Below are 22157 nucleotides of genomic sequence, written 5' to 3'. Positions count from 1 at the left end.
GGGAACAAATTCTATGTACTGTTCAATTAATTCATAGAGCACATTATAAAAAATACCAAAGAGTACATGAGTACACTGGATGGCTTTGGAAAATATGAAGGAAGGGAAGTATTTTTTAAATGTTCCATGTACTTTAGTAGCTTTTTTCTGCTGATAAAGACCCTCTCCATGGTCATACTACACCAAAGTATATAAGTAATAGATAAACAATGAATTGATGAAAAGGTTCCTGTTTTTTCACTGTGCACTTTAGAAATTTCAGGGGTTCTTTGTTGGGTTTTTTTTTTTTTTTTTTTTTTTTTTTTTTTTTACAATGGGTGCACATAAAAGGGGCATATTCTATGAAATAACACAGCGCTTTGTTCTATAATTACAGGGCAATCTGGGCAGTAAGCTACAGCAACCCTTCCTGTTTTTTTCTTTGTCTTATAGTACGATATCACAGGGATAAAATGTGTAGTTAACCTTCATTACCCTGTCAGAAAGGGGAATTTCACTGGTTTGACCTACTTAAGCTCAAAGTTGGTTTGTGTTTGACATCTCTGCTTTATTAAGAAGTTTACAAGTTGGCTTTCGGACGTGCTATGATGTACGCTTTGGAGACGGTGGCATTAACAAATGACAGGAGGCAGTGTTGGAAATGTTAGGGTTTACACTGGGAGTGACCAGGAGGAGCACGATTAGATCTAAAAGGGCCGTTTGAGTACAGAACTCATTGTTATGTTCCTGAAACCAGTTTGAGATGATTTGGTCTTGGCGAGCTTGGGTGGTTGGTAATAAGAGGCCTAAAGCGTGTCTAAAAAATATCCTCAGCACCATGACACAACCACCACTGGCCTGAACCCTTGATATAGGGCAGGATGGATCCATGCTTTCATGCTGTTTACACCAAAACTTTGCCCCTACAATCTGAGTTAATGAAATGAACAAAACTATGGAATATCTCCATAAAACCCTGCACTCAATGCAAAAAGAAAAGAAACAAAACAAACAAAAGAGGAAGTATGGTTAGTTTTGTTTTTTTAGACACCATTTTTGTAAGAATCTTCAAGCCAAAAATATTTACTCTCATAGGGTTCTGAAAATGTAGCAATATAACACTGCACAGGAAAATTGTGTTTAACTGCAGTACTTGTATAAATCTAGAAACTTACTTTCCTACACTAACAGCAGTGTTGGTCGATTTGTGGAACTGCAAAAACAAACAAATGTGTTTAAGCGCAGGTCATTAATAATGCAGTAAAAGTTCAAATAGTGTCTCGATGATTCATATGTAGCGATTACTGAAGTATGAGTCATGATAAGTGCAACTAAAACACAACAGTATGACTAACTGATGTTGCTCTTTTATGATTGTACTATACTGTGATGGAACAAAGGACCTTTATGCTTTTTAGTTTAAAGAAGTTCCCTTTGTAATTTGGATTTTAAGAAGAATTAAAGCAAATATGTTAGGAAAAGCTTTTGTGATTAATTTTATATCCATGATTATGACTGAAGCTCAAAGATATTGTATTTAAACATAAACTATATGGACAGTTATTTTGGGGAAATACCTATATCCTGGAATATGTACTCATTTTGAGCTAGTTCGGTGTCTGTCTTGCTTATCTATCATACAAAAATGCAAATTCAATTGAAACAAAGAATAACATTTTTCTTAATCCTTAAATCATCCTAGGGGAAGAGGTAGGGTATACCCTGGACTAGTCCATCGTGGGGCTAACACAAACAGATAGGGACTCACTCTCTCACATATCGACACAAACCGAGAATTTAGAATCACCATTAACTGAAAAATCTTGTCTGGACTGTGGTCGCAACAGGAGGTACACTCAGCCAGTTAATCCAATTTAAAAGACCAGCAATTTTTTAAAAAGGAGTGTTTAAATAAAACGAGGTCATAGGATGCAAGAAGCCAGAAATAACATTCCTAAACATGGCTAAATAAAATCATGCCACAGGAGAAAAAGTCTCAATTGATGTTATATTAGAAATTTTATTAAAACAATTTCTTGCAGCTGAATTACACTACAGGCCTGTTTGTAAGGAACCAATCAGTGCATCTTCCCATTAAAAGGTTCAGGTTTCCAATACAAGCTAAACCAAATAATAAAGTCAGTGAATAAAGACACACAGACTAAAGAGTTGAACATTAGAGATCTTTGGTGAAATGTGTAGGGAAATAAGTGTGCCATCCTCGTGAGGACTAGCTTGTGTTTTAGACTAGTGGAGTGAGGACGTTTTGGCCGATACTCACTTCTTATCCATTCAAAGGCCTGGTTGAGGCTCAAGACTTAGTTTTACAGTTGAAGTGTTAGGCACTCAGATGGGATGGTTATGGACACGGTAGAGGGCTCAGGAAAGCATTATGTCACAAATATCCACACAAATATGGGTGTTTGACACACAGATCCATCCACCTGACCTGTTGATAGCACCGTTCACAAAGAAAACTCAACACAACACTGACATTGATTCAGAAGACACACATGCAACCAAACTTATTCCTTCACAAAACTTGAGGTACAGGTTTCAAGTTCTTAACACTGATTTTGGGCCAATTTTACTGCATGGCCTTTAAAAGTAGTCCATTCAGTCCATTCAGACCTTTCAGTATGTCATCAGTCACTGTAGTCCATCATCCAGAAAGGCTAATCTGTACTACCAGCAAATGTCAACCATTACTCAGTCCAACTTAGAAAATGCCACCCTTTATTCATGAATTATATAAATTTAATGAGGGCTCAAGCACAGATGGTTCTTAATTTTTACACACGGCCTTACACCTGGTCATAGGTCGCATACGTAGACACTACAAAGTGATACAACCATAGGTTAGGGTGTGATTGTTCTAGATGGGGTTTAAAAAAGGACGGGCAGCATTAGATTGTCAGACTGACAGTAACAAAGACGAACAAGTTCCTGGTAAACCGACAAGGTCAAGACATCTGAGAGACCGACGGCTTCCTCCTCCCACCCTTCCACATCTTCATCAGTTTTTTGGAGCTGTAGGATACAGTTTTCCACAATCCTGGAGGAGGGAAAGGATCACACGGACCACCCATTAACATGCATAACATAGTTCTCTTATATCACCCCAATAATTTTTTTTATAATCTAGATTGTGTGTAGAATAATCAAACAATATATGATGGATACTGAGCTTTGGAGGTCTTGTTAGGCAGGTTGTCTTTAGAATGCACCAGTTTGACCAGTTCCCCCTCTCTATCTTCAGGTAAACCATTCATCTAGCTGTGGCGTACACACAGACACAATACACAGTACATAATATAAGATTTCTTACCAGCTGTAACAATGCCTTTGATACTCTGTGTTATACTGGAGGATTTCACAATGGATGAGATACCTGGGAAGCAATAAAAACAAGCTCAAACATGTAATTAAAACACACTTAATATCTGTTTCCATGACCCATTTCTTCCTCCCTCACTGCCTCTGCTTATGCCAACGTTCCTCTAAAGAGAACCGATCCCATTTCTTCGTCATCTTTCTTCTCTACCTTGTTGCACAACTGTTCCACAGTCAGGATCCTGAGCCACCTGGAGCAGGATCTCTTCCACATCCCGGTTCTTCCCTGGAGGATCAACCAGCTTTGTGATCCTTTGTTGAAGAGTCCGAGGTAACGCCATCAGCTGAGTAAATTGGCCTTCTGGGCTTTTGTCAACCTTCAGGAAAACATACAAAAATAAATGAACAGAGATACATATAGTTGGCCAATGATCATTAAACTGACTTCACGGCCCACTGCTTGTTAGTGGTGCTAGTTTCAGTCTTTATGGAAAATATATCGTTTATAAAGATGTGAAAACCTGACTGAAGAAGTCACCTGGGTGAAACAAAATGTTTCTCCCACTGAGCAGTCCAGATGAACACAATCAGCTTTCAGTGATAGCTGGCAGAATAGCTCTACAGGTGCTTTACATTGTAACTATTAGGAATGAAAGTGCATTTTTACTTTTTTGTCATCTTTTAAAGTATGCTTCTGTAGAAGTTTATTCAGAAATCAGAGTCATTGGGGATCTCTGCAGAACTGTAAATCAGGTAAATTTTTTAAAAGTTAAAAAGAAAAAAACAAACAAACAGCCAATGCATCTCTGATCTGCCGTTATCAGACATAACCTAAGAGGCATTTTGTTTTCACAAAATTGGTCCTATTGCTCCAGACTATTTATTTACAGCTGCGAAGCTCAACATGACATATATAGGTCAATATAATTCACTAACCTCAACTATTTTAATACAAAATATGGCTTTTAAAAAGTATTAAGCTTTGATGAATAGGTAATGGTTTTAGGATCTGATCTGCACATCAACACGTGCACACGTAGGCAGCTGCTAATGCTAATGGTTGCATAATATTACTGTAACTTCACTGAAAACGTGCCAACAAAAGCAGCAAAGGTGGCACCTCGCATGTTGCTATGTGTCATGCTTTTTTTTTGTTTTGTTTATAAGTGGGCTCGTGTTTACATTGCAAAAATCCCCATCTTGTAACAGATGACTGCAAAAGATATCACACATACAAAGACATACACATTTCTTGCCTCTTCTTCTCGTAATCGCTCAGAGTCATTTCTCAGGTATTCAGTGTTTCGTTGGAAAAACAGGGAGTGGTTGCAGCATTTAAAAAGTACACAGATTTGACTGCAAAGAAATTTGCCATTTATTGAGTAGACACACAGTTACCACACTATACCATTAATTACTGTAGACTTTTAGTGTGAAAATCTATTTGTGCATTTCACAAAACAGGCACGACAGCTAGATAATTTCACTGTTTATAAAAGGTCCAAAGGCACTTTAAAGAATTTATCCATCTTGTTATATTTCTGGAAATATATCGGTAGCTGTTGTTTCATGGTATTACATTTCAACGCTTAATAAGGATAATTTCTGAGGTACAGCACTTCAGTTTATTCAGCTGACACTCTGTAAAAGTACCCAATGTCCAAACTGAGCTGCGTTGCTCAAATATCAGAGATGCTGAAAGAAAGTGTGTATTCTTCTGGTGCCTGTTTACAGTATCATACCTCAAGTTTTCCTTGGTGAGGTTTGTAGACCACTTGAGGGCAATCTCTTAAGATGTTGCTATACAAAATCCTGAAGTGTTGAATGTTGTCTTTGACGATATTGGCCACCTTGGACTTATCCTCTCCAATCACCATCCTAAAATCCCCTTCAGAGGAGCAAACAAAAAAAATAAAAAAAATAACACTTCAGTTTGCCTAAGTCAGGAGCACACTCATAATCATCTCCCATAACAACCTGTAGTGTTACACAGCACTGTCATTGTACGCACACTCTTTGCTTTAAGACACTGAAAGCCTCATGATGAGGATAACATGTGTTGAATTCAAGCCATTTCATTGCATATTATCAGGAAAATTAAAAAGTTTAATTAAAATGACGTTGAATAATTCTGAAGTCTTCTGAACAAGCAGTATGTTTTTCTAAACTACAAAAGCTGGAGCACTACACCTTGGATATTAATCCCTGTGTTGACTCTGAATAACACAAGTAAGCAGTAAATGTGTGCACATGGGAGAAAAAGATCAGAAAGAGACATGGTCTTATTCTGATCTAAATCTGCAACTTGAAAGTAACTATGAAAGTATGCAATCTTCTTAAGCTCTCTGCGGTTTTATAAATCTGCTTACCAGCATAAGAAAGACCAGCTATCTGCAGGAAAAGGTCTTCCTCAGTGAAGCTCTCTGGGAGCATCAGGAAGGAAGCAGTCACAGCGCTCTTCAGGTTGGCGACCAGGGCAGCGCGGAGCTTTCGGCTCTCACTCTGGACCAGCAGTCTCACCTAAACACAAGTGCAGACCAATGCACTACGTTATCAGAAGAACTAAACGTGAATGCAACAAAAACATTGTTCTAAACCCTTGCATCCCATTTCAGATTACACATTACAATAATTATTCTAATAAATGTAAAATAATCAGCATAGTTTGTCTGAGGGTTCAATAACAGTCCAATCTGGATACCAACCGGTTTGTGCAGGCGCCCAGCTACATACATGGTCTTCCAGTGTATCAGGTCGTCAATCAGAGAGTCTGTACTTATTACCCCATATTTTATTATCTGAGAACAGGGGAGGAAATATGCAGTTAATAAATTAAACCCACAAAAACCTCTTAAAGTAAATGTACATCTGAACATGCTTGCATCACCATGAACAAATGAATGATTTTTGATTCAGACATGCATTTTGTATAGAGGTGATCCTATAAACTAACCTACAAAGCAACACAAAACACCATCACTCCTGTGACAAATTCACAGGTTATGTGAGGAGTTTTGTGTCTGTAGTTAGAGCAGGGCACATTGATGGTGCACACATAGAGAAAACTAGAAAAAGACCTACAGATGTGTTTAGGTTTATGAGAATGTAGTCATTTACCCTTCCATCCACAGGCACCAGCGTGTTGTAGTACACCGAAGCTCCGTGATCATTTTGTATGGAGCTGATCACCGTGGGACCCAGCAGCTTGAGGATGGAGTAGTGTTTGCGATTCTGCAGCAGATTCATGGTGTGCCACGTCACCGGGTCGTCCACCGCAAACACAAAGTCCAGCATGTTTTTCTGCGTGTATCAGAGGACAACAGAGGATCGAAGGCATTTCACTACATCACAACTTCAAACTGTTAAGGAACAACTTCATAGGTATCGCAGTGTATTGTGTGATTTCGTGGTAATATATACATATTGTAAATGCATGTCAGAAATATAAGAACAATCCATAGTTACACGTGTGCAAAAAGTTGTGATGTAATACACAATATGGTGTTTACATCACTGAAAACAATTTGATTCCTTCATTTTTTTTTAAAGACTGTATGATGGTTTGAAGTATTGCAGTCTAATGCCTCAGGAATTATCTGTGTTTACATAATGATAGGACTGTTATGTACAAACAGCCTCATTCATGGACAAATATTGAGTCCATGTCCCAACATACACATTTTCAATGATGTGTGTAATATTATAGGCAATACAGCAGGGTAGATGGCTCCCTGCCACAAATACAATGTTGTACAGTTAACTTGCGGATTAAAAATGTGTAAAATATTTTGTATACAATACTTACAGTGCAGATTTAACGCCACGAGTACTCAGAAACAGCTATGTGTCTTACCTCCATTTGACCTTGGCTGGTCCCATGCTGTTTAAAAACGCCCGATCCGTAGGCAAACGCTAAGCTGATGTCCTGAGGAAACTGTGACAGTATCCGTCTGTAAAGCACGCTGGTGTTGTGCAGAGCTGGAAGAGTCATTTTGAACTAGCAGAGACACCTGTCCTGCAATAACACGAGCTGGTTAACGGCGGGAAAACCTATTAAATAAGTCGTAAAATACAAACTCGACTCCGTGAAGTATGAGAGACATTTCAGACGGAAGGCCTCAGTGGCACTAAGCACGATCACGGCCAGTGGACAGGATTAAAATGACCCAATTTATCGTTAAACGTCCATGGTGTCAGTTTAGCTCAGCTGTGCACTTCATAGTCGACGAAAATATGCGTCACAGACGCCGCTCCGCACCGGGGGCTGACGGGAGATGTGGTTGGTAATGGGAGGTAAGCAACGGGAGCCGTTAAATTCCCTTTAATCACCCTTAATACACGTGCGTTGTATTTTTTACAGAAATACTTGTATATTTCAACGTATTACTACAGTTTACTACTTGGAAAACAATTTGAAGACGTTTGAACCGCTTTATATTTAGCCAGTAGATGGCAGTTTTACATTAGGTTTAGCAGGAGGGAATGAGGTCATGCTAATTTCCTATGTGGAGTCGCTTTAAAAAAAACTGAACCAGGGCGAGTTTTTATACGTAGTTTCTTTTTCAAAAGTTATAACTGAAGTTTTAGAATGAATTTGGCTCAGTATGTTACTTCTCTAAAATAATTAAAAGGTTGTTTAGGAGTAGTTCTTTTGTTGTTTCTGTTATGAATAACTGAATCATGGACATGGCTAGAACTGGTGCACAAATGTCTATGGATACATATCACATAAGTTAACATGAGTTAAAAAAAATATGTCTTCCTTAAACTTACAGAGTTAGAATAATATCTGTGTATGATTCTCAATTAAACTTCCTTCGCTTTCTTAGTAAGAACGCATTTGTAGTCCAAAACTTTACCCAGTTAATATAAGATAACTGTGCCAAACTCTTTTGTAGTGGTAGGAATGTCATTTATTATCATCATCATTATCATATTATTATTATTATTATTGATAGAATTACAGTCTGCCAAAAAGTGATTACCGATGTTTCTGTGTGTTTTTATGTCTAATATCTTACATTAGTAAATACACTGTATTAAGATAACATCACAGGTAGCAGACATCAATTCATATTGAAAGTGATGATGTTGATCTTTTATACTACCTTTACACTGTCTAGGAGTTAGAAAATCAGCCTTTTGGCTTGTGAAGTTTTTTAGTTGCCTAAATCCACAAACAGCAGAGCCTCAACGAACAAGTTATTTTGTGCCTTATTTCTAAGTAATTCTTTTCCTCATACTGCACCGTTACACAAAATCCTAGGCGGAGGCTATGCAAATACTGATGTAAACAGCAGAACCTATGCAAAGCAGTATGCAACCAAATCAAACATGTTTGTGCCCAGTTCTTCCAAAAAAGCAGGATAAGCAGGGATTGTAGCACCAATGAGCATTTTTCATTGTTTTTAAACACTCGCTTTCACTTCAGCTAGCTCTTGTACATTAGTTTTTCTCTTCTTTATGGCTAGCAAGGACCAACAACCATGGTGTAAACCAAAGTGCCTTAAGTCTGCATTCTATCGTAAGGCCAGCAGATGGCGCTAACTGTGGTTGCAAAAAGCCCCTCTGTAGAAATCAATTGGAAAAAAGCTCTGTCTCGACCTCTGCAAAAATCTTCCTGCTGAGTTCATGGGCTCAGACACTCACTTTGGGGTCATATTGAACTAAAAAAATAAGTTTATTTTGTAATCAGTGGTCATATGTTTTAAATTGGGAGGATGATCTGTGGTATGAAACCACATGCTCATGAGCACAGGTCAGACCCATTTTCCTCATTTTTTTGCAACTAAGATGGCGACAGCGGAAAGTTCCCGATCTCTACAAAGTTCCAGATGTCTCAGGATTTCAAAACTGGTCTTCAGAAACCCCTGTGTGATGTCACATCAGCTACGTCCACTTTTCAAACTGCTTGTAAAAACCGCACAGTAGCCCACAGACCGAATTTCTGTGACAGTAAAAAAGCTACAACAGGTAAACGATTGCCAGCAAAGCTGTCCCTACGGTTGGTGCGCTACAGTATTATGTTCCAGTCCTGAACCTGGCTGCTCTACCACTGAATTGAGGCTGTAGCCCCTCTAACTGGTGCTGGTGTAAGGCTTCGTTCTCATTAACTTTGCCATCCCTGCCTGAAATTCTGCAGTCAGGTCCTGTGGTGTGCGCTCTGCCCTAGGCTGGTACACCATTAGGCCTGAATATGGGTATTCTGTGCTTAAAAAAATAAAGCAAGAGAAGTGATAGAGCTCCCTTTTTCAGTTTCTCAGTCCTCGAGAGGTATCGACAACATAGCCTGAAAGTTTCTGAATACAGATCTTTCAAAATTCAACATTTTAAAACCTCAATTTAGAAAGTCAATGTTTCTTTAAATATAAGAACTGTATACAAAAAAGAAAATACCGACTTTCTATGCTGTTGTTGTTGAATTTTGTAGAGATCTGGAACTTACCTTCACTATTTTTATTCTGCAGATTGAAATTTCCAGTGATTGTTTTGAATTTTAACATAATGAGCAAAATCCAATATGATGCACACACATTGCAACACATACACACACACAGCGGCATGTGCAAATGCATCCACGCACACACTGAGTTATTCAGGTGTATGAATTGCTGCATAAAACCTGCTGCATAATTTGCAGTATGAAATAATTTTTTTTAATGAAGTCAGCATAAGGTCACACTGTTTTTTATTTTTTTAAAAGCTTGCAACTTGCAGCCAGCCACAGAGCCACCCTTCCTGATCAGTTTAGCCAGTCTGTTGGTGTCACTTGGATCAATGGGACTGTGGTGCAATGAAAACAGACAACATGAAGGTTCTAATGTCAAGCTTTTGCTACACCTGTTTTAGAGCAGTCATTCAGTTATTATAGAGTTGATATAAGTCATAGTAAAATAATCACCTCTATACCTATTAGAATAATAGTAATAAAACAAATTCATAAAAACGACCATAAAATTACAACATCTTGAACTAGATTAAATGAGCATTATATCATTGACAGTAACAGAACAGTTAATAGACTGCATGAGCTGGAGCCTAAATCCATTTACCTTTGAACATCCTTGTTTTCTTTTCTGTGTAATGGATTTTTTATTTAATTTGAAGTCAATTTGATTTGTTAGGGTTTTTTTGTTTGTTTTTTAAATACATCTGTGAAGTGCTAACTTGAACCCTCATGAAAGCTCTTCAGGGAAAGAATGGAATTGGTTGATCTTTGTGTGGCATTTAAATTTCATATTGAATGTCACATCTTGTTAAAAAAACCAAAAAAACAAGAAGATAATGTAATTATACTGACAAGATGATGAGGTTTGTTCCAATCAGCTCCTAGACTCTCAGATTGTGCACCACAGTGTTGTGACTCCAGAGAACAAATTCAATAAAAGCAATTAAAAGCAAATATTGAATTAAATCTACATCAAGAAAGGCTTCACTTACCAGCCTGAAAATTCTCATAATGCTAAAGGGCTGCGAGTTTTTCAGTGTGAGAATCACGTCAAATACAGCGGTGGTGGTAAAAGACAGAAGACTGCTGTGGCTACCATCAGTCTTACCCACTGGATTAGCTGCTAGTCGTATGGGCCCGATGCTCACATCTATCTGACTGAATTAATATTGAATGTAGCTACATGACACATCAATGTGTCTGCAGCTCATTATGGGAGTGTCACGAGTTGGACAAATATTATCTTTTTTGGTGATTGCTGTGAGTCATCTTTTCAGCCAAATGAATATTGATAAGATTAGTGAATCCTGACTAACAAGCTCTCTCAGTGTATTAAAGCACCTTGTTAAATCAGCAGTGAAGCACTAGAAGGAGTAAAAAAGGGTTTATTTTATTTTACTGCATTATTATTTTTTAAATATTAATGCTATACATGCAGTATATGCTTTCTATTGACCTGTAGTGATTCTACTTAATGCTTTTGCATGACCTTGTAATTATATTATTGCATTTAAATAAGATTCATAAAATATATTCTTTTTTCTATTTCCACAGCTAAACAATCCTTATTAACGGCAGTTAATCTGAATTATTCTGGACACAGATGTCAACTTCTAAAACTGTGTTAGTATTACTTTGTGAGGAAAAGCAGCAGGATTAGTCCATTCAGCAAATGACCATCCGCATTGAATGATACCAGTCCACTGAATGGACAGACTTCGAAGTGGTTGCCTGAATTCCAATGGCACTCTTTTTTAAGAGAAGGCCCTAAAATATCTGGTACAAATTGGAAAATGAAGCAGGCAGACATTTTTTATTATGTTTCTCATAAAGATAATACGATGTCTAATGTAAGAATCCACGCACACACACACTATCCAAGAAAATACCAACAGTTAACATTCAGATTTCCAAAACAGTTTGAAAGAACCAGAAATCATCTATTATTTCTAAATTTATATGCGTGTGCTTTTGTTCCTAGATTCCACTTCTCGGGAAGCTGCAGTGATTTTTTTACGAGTCCTCTTTAGAAAGGGCTCGCTGCACTCCAAGCATCTATAATCTGCTTGGTTTATGCCGACAACACACTGGATAGTTATCGATGCCCAACATTCAAATGACACCTTAAAAGCTTGTCATCCCAGCGCTCTATTGTTTGCTTGAATGAGACTGAGATAAGACTGCGGTAACTTATCTTCGCACGGCCATCATTACGTCGCCTCACCACCCTCACTTTAACACTCCTGATGTGTACGTTCTGAACTGTTTCTTTATTCCATATCTGAAATCAAAATATTGGCATTTACTAGCAATTAACAGAATCACCTAAATATGAAAATGTTTTAAGTCAAGACAGGAGCACATGAAGGAGAATTGGAAAAAGGTCAGTACAGGGAGATTACAGAGGCAGACAGATCGAGATATGCTTTTGTGTTTCATTTTTCAGCTATTTAAATTTCAGAACAAAATATATTATTAACTGTTCAAATTACCTGTAAACATTGCCTTATCCACTGGGAGGTGAAAATTGTATTCCTCTTGGTCTGAATCTGGAGTACTATAGTATTCCTGTAAGTAGTAGTCCTGTACAACAGCAGTATAACCAGCATTGCTTGGTAACTTTAGGCTGTAGGGATTATGACTGTCAGTGTTGGGAGCAAATCTGGATATTGGTTAGCCTTATTAAAGAGTACAAGTGCATATAGGGAAATCATGCATATTTTTAGCTGCTCTATTTAATTTAACCAAGTAAAGTTAACCTGTTAAATCTAACAAACAGAGCTAGTTACTTTATTACAAACCACATTTGCTTAACCAAGTCTCCTTGGCCAAGTATAAATTACCCCACTGACCGACCAGCATGGTCATGGATGTCCCTTACATATTCTGGCTTGTAAGCAGTTTTCATAGGTTTTAGTGTAAGCTTGCTTGTTGCTTTATTTTAAACAGCACTGGCCTGTAATATGGAAAAGTTGTAACACAAGATTATTGTAAAGATACAAAGACCACAGTATTAAAACATATAATAATAGCTCCTCACTGTGTAACAGCTGTACAGCACGTGCTGCCTCACAGGAGGAAGGTCCTGGGTTCAAATCTGGTAGTTGAGGTTCTTTGGGGAGTGTGCATGTTTCCCCTGCAGTTATGTGGGTTCCCTTCAGGTATTTCAGCTTCATTGCGCAGTCCAAAAACACCCTTGTTTTGGTTAATTGGTCTTTAATTGGCTGTAGGTGGGAATGGTTATCTTTCTCTATGTGTGTGCCTTTTGACAAACAGCCAAAGTGTCCAGGGTTAACCGAGCACTGACCCCACTCTGACCCCGAATCTGGATAAGTGCAAAAAATGGATGGATGCGTGGACTTTGTAATTAAAATGTACACACACCTAAATGAGAGTACTTTACATCCTGTGTCATCTATAGAGGCCCCAAAATGCTGTGCATGTTTTAGTATTTACTCTGCATTAAATTAAAGAAAAAGGAAAAAGATTCTTCCAACCTTTTATTCATTTTTAGTAATAAACAGTTGATGCTGAAAGGTTTGTGTAGTCAGTCACGTTCTTTCAGCCCAGTCTCAGTCTCTCATGGGCATTAACTCTGACATCGGTCAAGACAAATTTGTATGTAATATTTTTTAGTAGGCAGTATAATTCGTGTGTACAGTAGAGGCAAACGAAAACCTTTATAAATCCCAGTTTTTTAATTATTCCTTTTAATTCCTGCAAATCCTTGACATGAAACTTGGTTGTGACTGTAAAACATTGATTTTGTGTACCTGGGTACAAATCGGTGTGTATGACGGGGTGAGATGAAAAATCGAGTTCAGGGACATGAAACACTCAGTTACAGATAATCACTATTTGGTTCTTAGGGGAAACTGTGAATGGAGGTTTCCAGCTTTTGGCCTAATAAAGTAAAATCGTATCTTTTAAAACAACAGTAAACTAGTTTCAGATGCCACACTGCAGAGAGAGTCCTTTCATGTGTTTTCACAGTATTTCTGGAGATTGCCTGAAAATAAGTGCAGTGACTGGAATTAAAGCAAGAAATATCTGTCTTTTTGATTGTAAAATACCTAATTAAGAACTAATTAAACCAAATCAATATTTGTGGTGGTTGCACATTGATTTCCCTACTAAGTGGTCTTGGTGGTGTCCTATAAATTACTGTGAAAGTTCCCAGTGAAACTTCTGCAGCAGATTAAGTGGCAGCCTTTATTCAGACGCCACAGCTTTGAAAGATTAGCCTAGGCAAAGACTCAGACGACAGTTCATCTTGCTGTTAACTGTTGCAAACTTTTTGGTTTTTCAAATTTCTGTCAGTCTGAATCATAGAAGTACAGATCATGCAGATTGGCTGTGAGGCAGTTAATACACTAGCTAAACTACGTGTCTGCACAAACACAAACATGTCCAACAAATGACTAACCAGGAGGATCTTTTTCAGCGCTCGCAGGACTGTTGCCATGGAGATTACAATTGCTTCCCATGCCTGGTGGAACATCAAAAGAAAATGCAACGTTAACCAGGCACACACAAACACACATATAACTGCCCGAGACCTGCAGAAGAAGAGCGATACAGAGGCTTCTGATTTTATCTTAGCCCATAAAGGGGTTGCACTGTCACCAAGCATGGATTGGGCCAATATCTCACTCAGAACCAAGTGAAAGTGAACCTTGAACCCACATTTGAGGTAAAAACATACCAGTTTGCAAAACAGTTCAATTATTTAAAAAAAAAGTGATTATGTGGATCATGTATAGAATCCACTTCCTACTGCTGGCAGATAATAATCATAGCTTTCCTGGGTTGTGCCCCCTTTGTTTTAATTAACTTGCCAATGCATCTGAAATTACACCCTGCAAGGAAAACCTCCATTTAGAAGGTTTTTCATTCCCTCAGTATTTGCACTCTCATTTATTTTAAAAAGTATGAATTTGAGAAAAAGTGATTTTAGTGTCTTTACATACAGTTTATGGATGCAGCTTGACAGTCAAGCTTGCTAACATTAGCTGGTAACTTAAATGTGGTCACTTTAAAGTTTGCCGCTACACTGCTAGCTGGCTAGCCTATGTGTAGTCATGTCAGTAATGGTTGTTTTTCATATTTACAGAGGTCTATGCACAAAGTCCTGTGAGAAGTGTTTCCCAAATGTTAGAGGTTCATTTATAATCCACACTTGTGATATGAAGGATTCAATAAAGGACTAGATGTTACAGTCCCCGATAATGCATTGCTTCCAATGGAGAAAATCTTGAGGGATGGCTACTATGAAGAAAGGCAGCCCAGAAGCTTTACCAGTGGGACACATCATCAGTTGTGTGCCTTAACTTCACAGGGGTGTTTCGGCTTTTTATCACAAATTATACCAATTTTATTTCTCAGTTTCTTTTTAAATTCCTTGGTTAGGTTCAGGGATTAGAAATCTGATCGAGATTATAATATTTAAAGTATTCAACATTTTTAAAGACGCATCATCAGTAGTGGACCTTGGATTCATTGGGTGTTTTGGCCATTATCACTAGACACCCTCATCCAAGCAAAGCCCTGCCAGGGTTGATCAGGCCCCGGAGTGTCTCACTGGTATATATTAAATTGTTATTTCTCTTCAACTTTCTTCTGTTTAGTTTTCTAGAATTTATTTTCTTCTATCAATTCACTCCAAAACCTACGTAAGGAAGTGGCTTAGACTTCCGAAATGCCTCAGCAGTGTTGGACTCTACAGCGACGGGATACTGTCATTGCCTATCCCTAGCCTGGTAGAGGAGTTTAAATGTGCAAAAGTGAGGCTGGAGATGTCACGCACAGACTCTCGGGACCCCATGGTGAGAGGCGCTGCTCCCACCCCAGCAACAGAGAGGAAATGGACCCCAGCTACAGCTGTGCTACAGGACAAATCTGCTCTTCGCCATCGTGACGTGGTGAAAAGATCCTAGGCGTTCTTTGCAATATGGTTTGTATTTTAACCATCACTCCTCTGCTAAATCTTTCTTTGCCTCTCCTGCTGTTGCACTGCTGGCATAAAAGCTTTACTGCAGCCCAACCTCTTCTCCACCATTTACTAAAGTCTGAGTCTTAGTTTCCCAAGGGCAAAGTTGTAAGGTCACTCGCTATACCCCGCTGTGTTGCACATGGAGTATTAATAGGGGAAGTGCAACCATAGCTAAACACGCAAAAATAAATATTGTGTATTTGCATAACTGTGTAATTGTAGATAAATAAATTTGCCACTCGAAATTTCAAATACAGGGGGTTATATATCACTGTGTATAGCTCTGCATTATTTATTGTTATTGTTATTGCTTACTGAGCCAACATCTCTTCTACTTGTTGCCATGACAAGTTTGAATTCTTCATTTTATAACGTATAAAACATACAGTACAACTGCTTGACATTAGAATTAATCTCTGTAGCACTGCTGCATGCCCTGAAGAGTAATTTTTGATCCTTTGTGTCTGTGTGTGTGCGTGTGCCTCTGTGTGTGTAGCTCACAAGCCTGGTTAAATGGTGTTTTGGGGGATTTGCAGTAGATATCTGAGTTGTGTGTGGGTGTTTTAATCTCGAAGCTCCATCCATCCACACAGTGCTGTTAAAGTTCATTCAGAGAGATTTTTTTTTATAATAGCTTGGATAAATCCACAGTATTCCCTGAAGGAGAATCAAGGCTAGAATACCCTTTTAATATTTGCTTTTTTCCCAGTTTTTCAACCATTTCAAGTGCATTGAAACACACTCACTTCTAATGCACGAGATGCAGAGATGAGGTGACCTTTGTGACAGTCTGCTATTGTAGGACCTTGTGTAGAAGCAGAAATAGTCTGTAACTTTATAAATGCATAGCCAGATAATAACCATAGCTTCCTGGGTTGTGCCCCCTGTGTTTTAATTAAGTTGCCAGTGCATCTGCATTTACTCCCTGCAAGAAAAACTTCAGTTTAGAAGGTTTTATTCCTCAGTATTAGCATCTCATTTATTTTAAAAGGCATGAATCAACAGAAAAGAACACTGGTTGAGTTAAAATTGAGTTGGGCAATTAATTATAATATCAACGTTTGCAATTATATGGAAGGCTTTTTAAAGTTGTACAGTGATTTATACCATGTCATGATCACTGCACAAAGAACTGAAATATTCCAAATTGTTCATGCATTATCTAAATTTAACCACAAGAGGTTTTATCACCCACACACACACACACTCAGAAATCTGCAGCAAATCTGCAAAGCAGTTTATAGTCATGCTTGTGCAAACCAGACACACTGACATGGATAATATACAAATTTACAAAAACCCTTAATATCATTCACTCCGCTAGAAATACCACCCTGTATTGTTTGTTGTTGTCCAATGGAGATGGAGAAGGATCACTTTTTTTCTCCTGATGTTTTACAGCCATGTTTTTCAAGAAACAGTGACGTACACAGAAGGGCTCAATGTGCTCCTCTGGATCTGTGTTTTGTGTAGACGGCAGTGTGTACGTGTGAGGATGTGTGCGCACATGTGCCAGTGCTTGTAATGTATATAGCCTTGTGTCTGTTTTGACAGATGAGAAATGCTGCAGGCGTAGTGGGTTTGCTAAGTCTGCTCATCCTTACTGTTTTTCAGGAGCGCCGAACAAATCATACTGTCTCCTTCCAGCTGTAGCAATACTATACTCAACAATACTTACTCAAGTCAGCTCTGGGGTGATTGAGAAATTCTTTGGTAAATAGAGCACATCTTATTTTTTTTTAAAAAGATGCCCTAATGGCTGAGAGGTTAGGCTGCATTCACGTGGGCATCACTGTTTCGCCTCTCAGCTGTCAGGACCTTTGGCTTTGCTGCATGTCATTCTCATGTTCTCTTCCCCTCATTTCCTGTTTATCTCTCCTGCCCTGTTGAAATAAAGCCCTAAAAGTGTTTGTTGAAGATGATGATTGCAACAAATCTATTCTACAAATACCAGAATATTCTTTTTAAGTGCTAAAGAAAAGTAATAATTCAAGAAACCTTTAGCTCCACGAATTACCGCAGAGCTTTTCTTTGACTTTGTTACCTGCATAGTTTTTCCCCATATTTATTATATAACGGCTCTCTGGAAACGTGTTATGTGATGTGTGTAAGTGTCATGAAACATGTAGGCCAGCACGAGCTTAGGATGTCGCTACAGTTCACACTGCAGCTCTGTGACTCACTCTGGCTCTCTTCTGGTTCGCTAAACAAAGCCTCCCTCACTAGACCTGACTCATCGTGACTTGCTACAAATGTGAATCCTGCATGTTATGCAAAGAAGCCGAACAGAGATCCATTAAGTCTTTTATACCCCCAACATACTACACTGGGTTACTTGTCAAATCTGCCCTTGATCATTTCTTTCTTTTTTTCTTCTTTTCTTTATGTAACTGAAAGCAGGGTCACCTTTTTCTGTCATCAGCACTTTTTCAGGAACGGTGAACATCACATAAATTTCAGTGTACCCTTGAGGTATTTCTCTCCAACCGAACATAAGGGGATAGTAAAAGACGGGTGCTGGTGGCTGACGGAAATTGGTTGTATAACGTGCACTAATCTAAACAGCAGTCACTACTCGCCTGAAAAAAATATGTATCCATTTGAGGAGCTTAGACAGCCGTTGAAAAACAGCCTCTCAGTTTGAAAATACATTTCCATCACTTGAGAGTCTATCGTTGAAAACAAAAGCTTCCAGAAATCTCAATTGCTGACATATAATGAGAGGTTGGACATGATAAATGGTAGTGGGTTAAATTGGTAAGACTGCTTTCCATCCTTTAAGAAATATTTTCCCACTGAAGATGAGATGAAAGCGGTGTACTGTAGGTCTGCATTTTTCTTCTCGCTAATGTGGCTCAGACATGTGTGGGATTTTCTTCCCGCATGAATAATCGTCTTTCTCCCTCTTTGTCCTGTCGTCTTTGGACTGTTTTTTTCCTTCTTTTTTCTTTTTTTGGGAGCAAAGCTTAGAGTAGCAAATATTGCACTCCGCTCCTGCTGCCGATGGCTTTCAGCAATCGTGCTCTTCTCATGGCCTGGAATAGTGAATATACAATGAAGCTAGACATAGGCTGGAGATAGTCGTTTAGTAACGAGAAGCGTATGACTCAGTTGTTTGTGTGTACGAGTTTGTGAATGTGGTATCTATTTGTTTACACCCTTTATCGATGCTGTAAACAAAAATTGAGATGTGCTGCTGATTTGCTGTATAAACAGATGTAGTCAGCACAGAAATGTACCCTTTCAAGTGGCTGCATAACATGCTGATGCTGAATTGCCCTCAAGTTAAGTAAAATTGGGAAAATCTTACTGATATCATCGCACATCCTGTTACAAAGATCAAAGTAAGGTGAACCTAAATGTCATACCTATATCGCTACCAAGAGCAGATATGTTTAGCCAATACCACCATTAAAGAATAATATAAAAATCTGTTAATAAAGTCTAAAAGATATAGATGCATTTCTGCCCTTCTCTGGTTTGCCTTTCTTTTCCTGTCCTCTTGTTCTCTACATCTCAGGTCAGTTTTATTGTGCACAAATCATAAACTCACCTTAAGGGGCTTTACAGTATGTACGTGACATCCTCCTTTCACTTTTGATCCATAAAAAAAGATCTGGCTAAAAAACCAAAAATCATATTTACCATTGTAACTGGAACACATATAAAACAGAGAGAGACAAGGACAACATGGAAGCACAAGGCAGAAAGACAATGAGCTACTTCTCCACTGTATTTCAAATCATCCCTGCCATTTGTTATGCCGCATGCTTTTAGTGGTAGTGCACTGGCAAGGATACCATCCTAGAGGAGGTTATGTTTTTTCTATTAGAATTTATCTGCTGTAGCAATGCATCAGCGAGCTGACGTTAGATGGTGGGGGGAAAAGATTCAGGGAAGACATGCTGCACAAGCGGCTGAAAGATGGATGGATGGTGGGGGAAGAAGGTGGGGCTTGCGGAGAAGGATGGATGGCGTTTCCATCTGTGAACTCCACCTTATGCACGCTTGCAGGAAACCCCTTCCGCTGATTGCACACGGCACACAGCGTTACAAGGCTGCAGCACGACACATGAACGTAATCTGTGATGTAGGAGGATGATGACAGGAGAGAGGAGGAGGGCGGGGGGGGGGGGGCAGCCAGCGAGCACAGCGAGTGAGAGAGTGAGTGAGGGAGAGGAAAAGGGCACGTAGAGCATGAGCGAGTGAAAGGGTGAGATAAGCGGAGAAAGCAGCATCTCTTGAGTACATTCAGCTCGCAGCAGCACAGCAGGCAGGAAGGCAGAGTGGAGGGGGGAGAGCACCAGCACCTCACCAAAGGGGGCGACACCACACCTCTATCTCCTTCTCTCTCTCTCTCTCTCAGACACACACTTTCACACGTCACACACGCACATTTGTGGGGAGGCGTGAGGCTCAGCAGGAAGAACACCACATACACGCGTGCTGTTTCGCTGGCTTAGCTGCACTTTGGAGAGCTGTCTCTAGAAGACTGGACCAGAGCTGTATCCATCGCTTCATCCATCCTTTCCTTCCGCAGAGGCAGCTCTCGGACACGCATCCCTCGATCATTTGGACTGACTTGCTTTCTGTCACTCATCCGACCGCTGATCAAGCCTGCCTCTGCTTTCACCCCGTTCAGACCTAAAATCAGAGGAGAAACTAACTGACCGACTGAGGGACCCACCTTTCGACCGCAGTCATGAACTTCCTCAGACGCCGTCTCTCAGACAGCACGTTCATCTCCAACCTGCCCAATGGCTACATGACAGACCTTCAGAGGCCTGACCCACCTGCTCCTCCTCCCCCCACTGCCTCCTCCCCTTCCCAGCAGGGTGCAGCGCCGGCTCCTGCCCCGTCCCCAACCAAAGCTCCAGGACCGACCCAGGTGCCGGCCAGCTCTCCTGCAGCTCAGGAGCGGCGCCCTAGCCAGCAGGCTCAGCAGCCTCAACAGGCCCAGTCCTCCACCAGTGGTTCCTCTGGCTTCTTCAGCTCCTTCAGCTCCATCACCAATGTGGTCAAACAGACAGCCGCATCTGCTGCTGGCTTTGTGGAGCAGTCGGCTCCCTCTCCATCCCTCTCCAAGAAGTTCAAGATTCTGTTGGTCATTGATGAGCCACAGCATGAGTGGTAAGTGTTCACTGGGCTGATTGGCAGAGGGTTTTCCAAATGCTTGATGGGGAAGCTGAAGCTATCAGCAGTAGAGCTGAGTGCTTTTGCTGAAACGAAACTTGAAATTTTAGTGACCTGTTAGAGACAGGCACACTGTGTCTGAGCTTTTGGAAGGCTCTTCAGTTTGGTGAAATAAAAATATTTGCTTCATCATCAGCCAGAAAGAACATGATTTACTGTAAAAAAGAAAGAAAGAAATAAAACAAAATAGCCAAGTTAAGTGTGGGTGTATTGGCTTTATACTGACTGGCACTGATCAATATAAATAAATGCTTTACAAATTCCAGTAAAGTTGCTACACACACTCAAATGAATCCTTCTACCTTTTTTCCCTGTAGTTTGTATCTAGCTTTAAAATGAACTTTGCTTCCTTGCTGAAGCTGCTCCCAAAATAGAAACAGGCCTGTTAATCCAAACAGACACGTCAGATTTTCTCTTGGGTTTGGATTCAAACGTCTCACCAGCCAGCAGTGTTACCTGTCTCAGTTCCTGTGAGGCTGTCTTAGTGTGTGTGTGTTACAGAGGTCTGAGTATGACTTGCCATCCCTTGACAGTACAGGTTGGTTAACAGGAGATAATCCTTATGCAATGAAGTCATACATCTTACACTGTCATAAAACAGCGTGTAGCCCTGAATAAAACACAGTCTTCTGCAAGTGAAATGGAAGCCGTAGGCTACGTATTGTTGCTAGTCTACTTGCTGCTTTCTGTCTCTGTGCACCTTTAAGCTATAAATGTTTTCTTAAGTGGATGTTGATGTTGGATTTTACAGCTGTTCAGCACTGTCGTTATCTAAGTGTAGTTTAATCTTGTCAACCTTTCATTGAAAAATGGCAGCCTCCTGAGACACTTGTGACCTTTTCTATTTATTGGATGTCCTGCAGTGTTGCCATTTAGCAATTACTGCTTAGTAGCACAGATAAAAGTGAATATGATGCTAGATTGATATGGTTGAAAGCTCCAAAACAAGGAAATAAGTGGACTGTGATTTTTAGTGGGTCAAGTGAGTCAGTGGGTCATTTGGAAGACACATTTTCAGTACATTTACACTGGATGAAAGTGGACTCCCTCATTCGCTGGACTCATCGGGCACTTTGTTAGGTGCACTTTGCCTTTTGCCTTCAGCATTGCCTTAATTGTTCATGGCATAAGATCAACAAGGTCCTGGAAACATTTGTCAGAGATGTTGATCCATATCGGCATGATGGCATCATGTAAGTGCTGCATGTTTGT

At 39.6% G+C, this 22157-nt stretch overlaps 2 protein-coding genes across 3 annotated transcripts in view; one reads left to right on the top strand and one right to left on the bottom strand.

Moving 5' to 3' along the window:
- Positions 1-1975: 1975 nt before the first annotated feature.
- On the bottom strand, positions 1976-7601 carry tamm41 (TAM41 mitochondrial translocator assembly and maintenance homolog). Of its 2 annotated transcripts, XM_026167709.1 has the most exons (8): positions 7166-7601; positions 6430-6612; positions 6018-6110; positions 5682-5832; positions 5055-5200; positions 3524-3689; positions 3308-3370; positions 1976-3034 (listed from the first exon to the last, which is right to left on the bottom strand). In XM_026167709.1, the coding sequence occupies exons 1-8, from the start codon at positions 7301-7303 to the stop codon at positions 2943-2945; spliced, it is 1032 nt and encodes a 343-aa protein (XP_026023494.1). In that variant the 5' UTR covers positions 7304-7601; the 3' UTR covers positions 1976-2942. The 2 variants fall into 2 exon arrangements, with proteins under 2 accessions (XP_026023494.1, XP_026023495.1); XM_026167710.1 differs by lacking the exons at positions 1976-3034; positions 3308-3370 and adding an exon at positions 3047-3255.
- A 12296-nt stretch (positions 7602-19897) lies between these two features.
- Positions 19898-22157, top strand: part of syn2b (synapsin IIb) — a 99933-nt gene continuing 97673 nt past the window's right edge. Inside the window, exon 1 of the mRNA XM_026167705.1 lies at positions 19898-20882. Within this exon, the coding sequence (XP_026023490.1) occupies positions 20455-20882 (428 nt within the window). The 5' untranslated portion in view covers positions 19898-20454. The remainder of the gene's footprint in view (positions 20883-22157) is intronic.

The sequence above is a fragment of the Astatotilapia calliptera genome, chromosome 5 (genome assembly GCF_900246225.1).
Source record: "Astatotilapia calliptera chromosome 5, fAstCal1.2, whole genome shotgun sequence".
Classification (NCBI taxonomy): domain Eukaryota; kingdom Metazoa; phylum Chordata; class Actinopteri; order Cichliformes; family Cichlidae; genus Astatotilapia; species Astatotilapia calliptera.
The sequence above is the reverse complement of the archived record's forward strand: the minus strand, read 5'-3'. Positions and strand labels throughout refer to the sequence as shown.

What these genes read in the sequence shown, in the direction of transcription:
- tamm41 (XM_026167709.1), bottom strand. Translation starts at nt 7,303, where the DNA reads ATGACTCTTCCAGCTCTGCACAACACCAGCGTGCTTTACAGACGGATA. An exon ending in CCAGCCAAGGTCAAATGGAG is followed by an intron (nt 6,613 to 7,165) that starts GTAAGACACATA and finishes TGATACACGCAG; the next exon opens with AAAAACATGCTGGACTTTGT. An exon ending in TGGAACAGTTGTGCAACAAG is followed by an intron (nt 3,371 to 3,523) that starts GTAGAGAAGAAA and finishes ATTGCTTCCCAG; the next exon opens with GTATCTCATCCATTGTGAAA.